The sequence below is a fragment of the Cydia fagiglandana genome, chromosome Z (genome assembly GCF_963556715.1).
Source record: "Cydia fagiglandana chromosome Z, ilCydFagi1.1, whole genome shotgun sequence".
Classification (NCBI taxonomy): Eukaryota; Metazoa; Arthropoda; class Insecta; order Lepidoptera; family Tortricidae; genus Cydia; species Cydia fagiglandana.
Genome location: NC_085959.1, coordinates 7,858,667 through 7,868,703, shown reverse-complemented (window position 1 = coordinate 7,868,703; position 10,037 = coordinate 7,858,667). Strand labels below are relative to the sequence as shown.

Here is a 10,037-nt window from a genome sequence, read left to right as displayed (position 1 = left end):
TATTTATGTAATTTCTTCTCCGAATCACGATATTATAGGACACAAAAAGTGTTCAAATATTTTTATATCAATTCCCTTACCAATTTCATAGATTTTGTATGTTGGTAACGTATCGAAAATCGTATGTAAATGTTGGAACACTTTTTTTCTCCTATAAAGATTGTAAGAGCTCTTAATTCAGAGTAGAAACAACATAATCCCAAGTATGAAAAAGCGTGTTTAACTTTTAATAAAATCTCTTAGCTAAGTATGGCCGTTAGCACAGAGCAAAGAAAGCTTCGCGCATTGTCGAGAACGTCGCGATAGACTGGCTCTGCTGAAGCGAGAATTGGCACCATACAAAAGGGACGGTTGGCGTGTGACCAGATTACACTCACTCGTCAATTATTACCAAGTGTCAATACGATACTCAAATATGTACTCGATCAAACAACTTTGGCAATAAAGGCGAAATTCATTTATTCTACATATGCAGTAAAGAGTTAAGCGGAACATTAAGAGCGCGACTCAGACATTCACGTGAAGAGTTCTTTTTTCTTTAAGCGGAACATTAAGAGCGCGACTCGTCCTTTCACGTGTGCAAATTATTTTTTTCGAATCTAAAGTCTTTAAATAGAGTACGACGTTTGTCGTGTTTAACCCTGAAATTAGTCTTACGTATTTTTGTGTAAAAAATATCTTGGCTAATGTCGAGAATAATTTCTCTTCGCGGTTAGAGGGAGCAAGTGATATTGCTATCTCATTCTACCGCATGGCTGCGTCCCTTGGAGTGGCCGGCGTTGGCCCATCGTGTAGAGGAGCTATTAAATTACCTATACTATTGGCTACGACGTAGCTCTACGAGCGTAGCTTAAAAGTGAACGAGAATAAACTCATCTACTGTGAGCTGAGTAGCTCCAGCCACGGCGTATCCGTAATTCCGTAGTAGGCAAATGTCTGTACGAGTAGGTTAGTAGATATGTAACAAATCGGACTACAGATGTCGGAGTAATCGGTAAGTATATAGAAAAAAAAATAGCCACAACCGAATACAGAACCCTCCTCCTTCTATGAAATTGAAGTCGGTTAAAGAAGAGTTTGCCTATTGCGCGTTGACGTAATACATATATTTTGCACATACTCATAACTCATATTATCAAATAGCTCTTTCACCCCGCGTACGATTAAATGGATGAATCAACTATTTCTTGTTCTAACGAGTATTCTGCCCCATCAGCCAGGCGAAAATAGTACCATAGTTTGTTAGAAGAACTCTTGTACCACGTTAAACTTATTATCAAATTTAGGTACTGCTCTCGCCGCAAGTCGCTTTTGTCATTCGTCGTCGTTCCAAGGTCGTGGGCGGGCCAAGGCCGGGCTGTCTCACTCCAGTAGTGCACTCACGAGGTCCGCTGCTCGCGCCGCAAGTCGCTGTCGTCGTTCGTCGTCGTTCCGGGGTCGGGGGTGGCCGGGGCCGGGCCGTCTCACTCCAGTACTGTACGGTACTCACGCGGTCCGCTGCTCGCGCCGCAAGTCGCTGTCGTCGTTCGTCGTCGTTCCGGGGTCGGGGGTGGCCGGGGCCGGGCCGTCTCACTCCAGTACTGTACTGTACTGACGCGGTCCGCTGCTCGCGCCGCAAGTCGCTGTCGTCGTTCGTCGTCGTTCCGGGGTCTGGGGTGGCCGGGCCGGGCCGTCTCACTCCAGTACTGTACTGTACTCACGCGGTCCGCTGCTCGCGCCGCAAGTCGCTGTCGTCGTTCGTCGTCGTTCCGGGGTCGGGGGTGGCCGGGGCCGGGCCGTCTCACTCCAGTACTGTACTGTACTCACGCGGTCCGCTGCTCGCGCCGCAAGGCCCGCAAGTCGCTGTCGTCGTTCGTCGTCGTTCCGGGGTCTGGGGTGGCCGGGCTGGGCCGTCTCACTCCAGTACTGTACTGTACTCACGCGGTCCGCTGCTCGCGCCGCAAGTCGCTGTCGTCGTTCGTCGTCGTTCCGGGGTCGGGGGTGGCCGGGGCCGGGCCGTCTCACTCCAGTACTGTACTGTACTGACGCGGTCCGCTGCTCGCGCCGCAAGTCGCTGTCGTCGTTCGTCGTCGTTCCGGGGTCTGGGGTGGCCGGGCCGGGCCGTCTCACTCCAGTACTGTACTGTACTCACGCGGTCCGCTGCTCGCGCCGCAAGTCGCTGTCGTCGTTCGTCGTCGTTCCGGGGTCGGGGGTGGCCGGGGCCGGGCCGTCTCACTCCAGTACTGTACTGTACTCACGCGGTCCGCTGCTCGCGCCGCAAGTCGCTGTCGTCGTTCGTCGTCGTTCCGGGGACGGGGGTGGCCGGGGCCGGGCCGTCTCACTCCAGTACTGTACTGTACTCACGCGGTCCGCTGCTCGCGCCGCAAGTCGCTGTCGTCGTTCGTCGTCGTTCCGGGGTCGGGGGTGGCCGGGGCCGGCCGGCTCACTCCAGTACTGTACTGTACTCACGCGGTCCGCTGCTCGCGCCGCAAGTCGCTGTCGTCGTTCGTCGTCGTTCCGGGGTCGGGGGTGACCGGGGCCGGGCCATCGAACTGCACATGCCGGTCGCCCTCCTCGCGCGGGCTGATCGATGACGACGGCGAAGTGGTCTGCAACAATAAGTATTTCACGAAAAAGGTTTTTTTTTAATTAATAATAGCTGAACGGGATTATAATTGCCACGTAAGCTATCTTAAACCATGCTATAGTCGCAGCAATAAAAGTCTGCAGCGAATTTGATAGCCCACGTCACGTGTCATTTTAAACGTCAAACGTCTATGACATTATGACGTATAAATAACACTTACGCTGCATGGGCTATCAAATCCGCTGCAGACTTTTTACGGTCTGACTCTATTACCGTAAAAATGAAGACCTTCGACCGCTATTTTCGCAAAAAATATTCAATCCTTAATTGGGAATGTTTGATCCTACTACGACACATGTACCTAACGTCAAAAGAAAACATTACCATTACAATACGTAACGTTACCATGGAAATCTGTCGACAACGTTACCACGGAGATCTGTCCACAACGTGATGGCTCCTCTACACGACGGGCCAGCGCCGGCCACTACAAGGGACGCATCCATGCGGTAGAATGAGATAGCAATATCACTTGCTCCCTCTAACGCATAAATGCGTCCCTTGGAGTGGCCGACGCTGGCCCATCGTGTAGAGGAGTCATTACACTTTTTCATGCATGCTACCGGTGTTCATCGATTTATAAGACGTTATCAGTTATCACGTCAAAAGGCTTTGAAGAAACTTTTGTGTCCACCTTGAAGTTGGCGAATCAACTTGCTATCGATACGGAAAAATAATTCTAATTTCAAAAACTCTACGTAATTACTAGATTACGTAGTTGTGTGTGTGACTTCAACTCTATGCCCGTACCTATAACTGTCTTAAAACACCCATACTCGTATTTAAGCAGACGAAAGGTAATCTCAATTATTCGATAAACATAACGCCGGTATTTTTTAACCTTAACATTGAATATTGATTATTACATTTAGTCCCGCGACGTCGCTCGCCTGCACGAGTCGAACAGATGCAGGCAACCTTCGGTAATGTCCTTGGTTTGTTACATTTTTAGTACCTATATTACCGTACCGTAATTACCATAGACTAGGAATTATCTAGACCGAGTTTAGAGCAATTATTTCATGCAACCGATGATGCCAAAAATGCGTGGGTGCGCGGGACGAGGTGAGCGAAGTCCCGTGCCGTGATTGGTCCGTTCAAAGACACGGATGTTACACAAATACACTTTCGACTCGAACATGGAGTAAAATTACCGTATGTGTGACAGAGGGGGTAGCGCGACTATGCTCAGTCTGGAGGATGTTTTGTCTGTGGTAATTACTGATTCAATAAACTACACAGCAGGTACTTCGTATTGATGTATTTGAATGTTGTGGGTCGTTTTCTATATTACATGCGTATGTGTGTAGGTATACTTATGTGTTGAATTAAAAAGTTACTGTTGGTCTCTGAAGTTAAAAGGGGGCTCGAAGATGCCCTGAAAGGCTTAGAACAAGCAAATTAAAATAGCAAAGACATATGTAACTTCGTATAAGATGAATAAAGTCTAAGGAAAAAATGTGCCTCGGAAATCAAGAAATAGTCATTCTCGCATAGATAGCGCACACACCTTTGGCCTATGCTCGACTAGATGGCGTGACGACACCGTTTCATATTTCACAATTTTAACACATAGATATAGTGAATGAGCATGGGTCAAGACAATATAAAAATAATAAAATCATTTATCCATATATATACATTTTTTTGATAATTTTATACGTATTAATTTTGAGTTTTAGTCGTGTGTCGATAGATGGCAGTAAATTTACAGTGACTACAAAATTTACTATGACAGGACCCCTCTATCTATTCTCTTTGAAAATAGTAAGAAAAACCTGACCGTCTAAGAAAATAATAATTGAGAACTTAAAATCTCTGCAGATCCTTCATAGTCATTCAAGATTCAAAAACTGATCAAGAAACCTAAATATCACTACACCTTATAAAACAAAATCCCCCGCCGCGTCTGTCTGTTTGTGTGTATGTATGTTCGCGATAAACTTAAAAACTACTGAACGGATTTTTATACGGTTTTCACGTATCAATAGAGTGATGCTTGAAGCCGAAGCCGGGGCGGGTCGCTAGTGATTTCTAAATGTCTAAAATGATACTCGACTTGAGTGAACCATGGCTCACTCCGCGATTTCGTCGCTTTGCTACAGGTACCTAGCTAAAAGTACACCCGTTGCACACCAATTTTGGTGGCTAGCCATAAGCCCCGCGTGGCGCTGTCGCCACCTAGCGGCCATATCTGTCCTGATCGTGACAGACGCGTTTTGTTAGAGAGTGAGTCTTCTGTATCTAGTACTATTATTTATTCTGTGCTCGAGTTAGCTAACCTGGCTCGGCGACATCGTGGAGGTCCGGGACGGCTCCGCGGGCGAGGTCTCCGAGCTGCTCCAGCCCAGGCCTTCTCGGGGCGATTCTGGAACAACGATTCTAGTCTAGTCAGTTACTCTCTTCATAATAGCTTCTCTACACGATGGGCCAGCGCCGGCCACTCCAAGGGACGCAGCCATGCGGTAGAATGAGATAGCAATATCAATTGCTCCCTCTAACTCATACATGCGTCCCTTGGAGTGGCCGGCGTTGGTCCATCGTGTAGAGGAGCCCTAAGGTATAGGGAGCGTGCGACAACTGTAGGGGGCACGGGAACCTCCTTGTTTATTGCCCTCTCCATCTTCTTCCTCGCGCTATCCCGGCATTTTACCACGGTTCATGGTACCTGGCTTGACCAACAAATCCCAAGAATTGAGGTATTAGATACTAGTTTTTACGAAAGCGACTGCCATCTGACTTTCCTACCCAGAGGGGAAACTAGGCCTTATTGGGAGTAGTACGGTTTCCTCATGAAGTTTTCCTTCACCGAAAAGCAACTGGTAATTATCAAATGATATTTCGTATATAACTCATTGGTACGAGCCGGGGCTTGAAGTTGAACCCGCGACCTCAGGATTGAAAATCGCACGCTCTTACCGACCGGCGCTTCTCTCCTTTTTTGTTACCCTATTTTTTGGGCTTAATACCTTCAATAGCAGATGGTGTAGCACAGTATGCCACGTGGAATGGGGACGTCGACGATCACCACCGGGTGCCGAGATAGATTTCCCAGCAAGATGTCACGAGCATTTTTGAAGAACTGGCGCTTTAGATATAAGAGGTAAATTTTACCCACCGTAATCGTGGGGAACCGGGGCCGCGATGTCGCGGTACCGCGTTGCGTTCTGCGTCTCCCTCCTCACACGTCCAAGTGTACCCTACACTCACCGTAATCGGGGGGAACCGGGGCCGCGCTGTCGCGGTACCGCGTCGCGTTTTGCGTCTCCCTCCTCACACGTCCAGGTGTACTCCTCACACACCGTAATCAGGGGGAACCGGGGCCGCGATGTCGCGGTACCGCGTCGCGTTCTGCGTCTCCCTCCTCACACGTCCAAGTGTACCCTACACTCACCGTAATCGGGGGGAACCGGGGCCGCGCTGTCGCGACGCGGCTCCGTCGAGGCGCGGTACCGCGTCGCGTCCAGCGGCTCTGCCCTCGTCTCCCCCCACACCACTCGGTCCATCTCCTCGTCCAGGTGAATCTCCTCCCCCTCCGCCTGCACACAAAAAACGAGTTTTTAAATAACTAGAAGCTAAACACAAGAAACTATAAAAGACAGGGTTGAGTGGAGAAAGCAAGGGGAGGCCTGTGCCCAGCAGTGGGACATTTAACAATGCTAATAAAAAAATATATTATAGGACATTATTACACAAATTTAATAACACAAGTTTTTAGTCAAAACTTTAATTTCTGATACAAGCTTTTATCGCTGACTGTACTTTTGTTTCAACCGGCAACTAATACTCATCGAGACGATTCAAAAGAACCCAAACACAGATTGCGTTATTTTATCACAGTGCCCATGGCCTGCTCCTGTGTCCATCATCAGATCAGCTGTACTGTACCATGATATTGCATTGTCACCCAACTTACACATGTATATGAAGTCTCAACTCAATCGAATAATGGGGAATGGTATATGTACGAGTTTATGTCTAAACAATAAATATTATTCATTCTTCATTCCTCTAAATTATTTAGTTTAAATTCTGGATTTTCCGTGTGTGTTATATCAATTGGTTACTTAATTTGGTAAGTTTCAGTTCAACAAACTCTTTTCAAAATATAACTGATTTAAACTTAAGCAATTCCTCAGGAACTGACGTTTTTTCTCGCCAATATTGAAAGCCATGTTATTTAATTATCAATACAAGCTATGGCATTATTCTCTATTCTCCAATACTGACCAGCTATTACAACGGCTATTAGTTTATTTAAAGTCCAAAAAACATCGCTTTGGCACCGCAGTAGAACTCTTATTGGCACAGCAAATGTTATGGACTTGTGGTATTTTATGGTAAGAACATAATATCGACGCTTAAGAATCAATACGGTCTAAGTAACAAATAATTTAAAATTTAGACTATTATGGCATGCTATTCGTTATTTTTTTCTGCACCTAACTGCATTAAAAGGTAAAAAACTTCAAAAATATCAGTTAGTATTGATTCTTAAACATCGATATGTATATGTCAGCAAAAGAGCTATTTAACACTATCTTTGTGAAATTTAGATTGCTGACAACTCGTTGTTAAATCAAGGTAAAAGCTGCAGTACCGTCGCCCACGCTGTTAACTATACATCGGTGGACCTTATGCCTTATGCAATAAGGTCCACCGGTGTATAGTTAGGACTATTGCTGCTTGTACCTAATATTATATTCTATCAAAGCACTTATGGCTTTACTTCGTCTATTCTGTCCTTGATAAGTATAACCACTTCAGTATTCTGTTGTTGGCATTTTAAGAACCTTTTGTTTGACCTAGTTCTTGTAATATTTTATATACGTGTTGGTCTAGATCTGATTGGAAATAAATTGGATGGACATGATTTTGTTAAAGTTGTAACGGTTTGCTATAAAACCTCGTTTGCGCTAAGCGTTTTGTGCTGGCCGGTTGTAATAAAAAAATTAAAAGCATTTTTAAATAGTTTTCTGGAATCTGTCATTTGAAGAAAATTGATGAACATTTACGACAATTTCTTGCAAATAAGATACTAAATATCTCTAAAATAATATAATTTACCTAACTTAATCTATCTAGATCGTGCCTTATTGGTATTATGCTGTGTATATTTCCCCGGATCGGGTAAGTGTTGTGAATATTTCATTTAAGTTACTACTAGGAATAATTTTACGTTGTATTCTTTTATACTGTTAACTAATCTGTTATTTTCTGACTGCTTCATCCGTGAACACTAAAATAATGCTGAAAGGTTAACTTTCCTGATATTTCTTTCCTTGTGGGCCGGATGTAGCAGTCACTATTGAGTGCATTTTCTAATATGCCCAATATTACTAGGGATCAAGTCTGGGGTTGAAATTGCCTGCACCCTACCTGAAAACCCTCTATCCTGCACTACCCCGGGTTGCGCTATGCGCAATCTCTGTATCCCGGAAGGTTTCCGTTCCGAGCTGGGGATCCTGAACCACAGCGGGAAGCCATCCTAGTCTACTCTGGACCAACTGGGACTCCTGCGCTGTACCGCGGAGCCATCTACAACGGCCCGCCCGCGATGTAGAGCCTCAGGAAAGTGCCTCCTTTTAAGGACTTGTTTCTATATTTCTATCTCTGTGTCAGCTCAGTTTTACGGACTCACGACCCTAGCTAATTTGTTTTAATTTTAATTAATATTAAATACCTTTTCTAAATTAAACTTTCATTTCTAACCTATCTATCTCTATCTACATGTGACGCTAAACGTCACATTAGCGCCCAACGTGCAATAGTCTAAAGCTTTCAATGATAAACCGGGTCCATAAACGTCACATTGGCGCCCATACTAGGTTTAACTGAGCTGAGCACTATCGAAACAGGTCCTTAGCATTTTATTTTTAGTTTTCACTGATGTTCATGTATATGTAGGTTCATTACTATCATTAGTCATTCTAGTTTCTGTACATTCATATCTACCTAGTTTAAGTTTGTTTTGAGAAGTTCCTTGGTACGTGGTTATCTTTGTTTGTTCATTTTTGTTTTTTCTTACTATAAAGTAGCTTCTACTATCCTAATAGATTTGCTAGCCACGTACTACGAAACTAAAACTGTTTTTTCTACCTGTGTAAACCTGTGTATATAATCACAACACTCACCTAATTCGTCTGAATTGATCATGGCGTATCCTATTAAGTTTCTATCTCTGCAAAAAGCCGAATTAGAATACGAGGTTATTCTAAGGGGTGGTTCAGTTGGCTTAGTACAAGATCTTCAGAGCCAGACTGTTAAATTAAATATACCACTTGAGGATATTTTAGAATCTCACTTAAAGTCTGCGACGATCTAAATGATGTCAAAGATTTTCAAATAACGAACTATAATAAGTCTTAAAATTAATTCCTTCCGTTATTGCTATCTCTACGTCTATATTCTAATTCTGTAAAACAACCCTCATGAAACTTATACTAACTAAACTGATATCATGTTCTTTTAATTTTCTAATTACTTATTAGGTACAAATAATTTTTTTAACCCCTATCGGTTAATGAACTTCTACAAAGTTCAAAAAATTAATTTGCTTTTAACCCCTACCGGTTAATGAGCTGTTTGCCTATTGTATTAGGATATAAGACTTCTACAAAGTTTTAACATAGAATAGTATGCGTGAATAACTTGGATACTGAGGTTTAGAGTTAGACGAATTTAACATCTATTAATAGTTATATGAGAGTATTTTATACTAGCTTAAGTAAAATACTCAGTCTGTATGGACGCAAAAACACTTTTCTGTAGTGTTTATTGCTTGTTTGTTTGCGTGTTGCATGTATGAAGAGGTATCTTTTGAGTGAAGCCTGATTGATAACTTGTATTTCTATTAAGTCAAATAGAGACTTAGCAGCGGATTTTCTTAGCAAAAATCCTAACCTAAAAAGGGGGGTATGTAACGGTTTGCTATAAAACCTCGTTCGCGCTAAGCGTTTTGTGCTGGCCGGTTGTAATAAAAAAATTAAAAGCATTTTTAAATAGTTTTCTGGAATCTGTCATTTGAAGAAAATTGATGAACATTTACGACAATTTCTTGCAAATAAGATACTAAATATCTCTAAAATAATATAATTTACCTAACTTAATCTATCTAGATCGTGCCTTATTGGTATTATGCTGTGTATATTTCCCCGGATCGGGTAAGTGTTGTGAATATTTCATTTAAGTTACTACTAGGAATAATTTTACGTTGTATTCTTTTATACTGTTAACTAATCTGTTATTTTCTGACTGCTTCATCCGTGAACACTAAAATAATGCTGAAAGGTTAACTTTCCTGATATTTCTTTCCTTGTGGGCCGGATGTAGCAGTCACTATTGAGTGCATTTTCTAATATGCCCAATATTACTAGGGATCAAGTCTGGGGTTGAAATTGCCTGCACCCTA

At 43.5% G+C, this 10,037-nt stretch overlaps 1 protein-coding gene across 1 annotated transcript in view; it reads right to left on the bottom strand.

Annotated features, from left to right (window-relative positions):
- Positions 1 to 2,444: 2,444 nt before the first annotated feature.
- The window catches only part of LOC134678762 (uncharacterized), a 73,132-nt gene continuing 65,539 nt past the window's right edge, over positions 2,445 to 10,037 (bottom strand). The window contains exons 2-4 of the mRNA XM_063537460.1: positions 6,021 to 6,165; positions 4,909 to 4,994; positions 2,445 to 2,588 (exon numbers count right to left, since the gene is read on the bottom strand). Coding sequence (XP_063393530.1) covers positions 2,445 to 2,588; positions 4,909 to 4,994; positions 6,021 to 6,165 — 375 coding nt within the window. The remainder of the gene's footprint in view (positions 2,589 to 4,908; positions 4,995 to 6,020; positions 6,166 to 10,037) is intronic.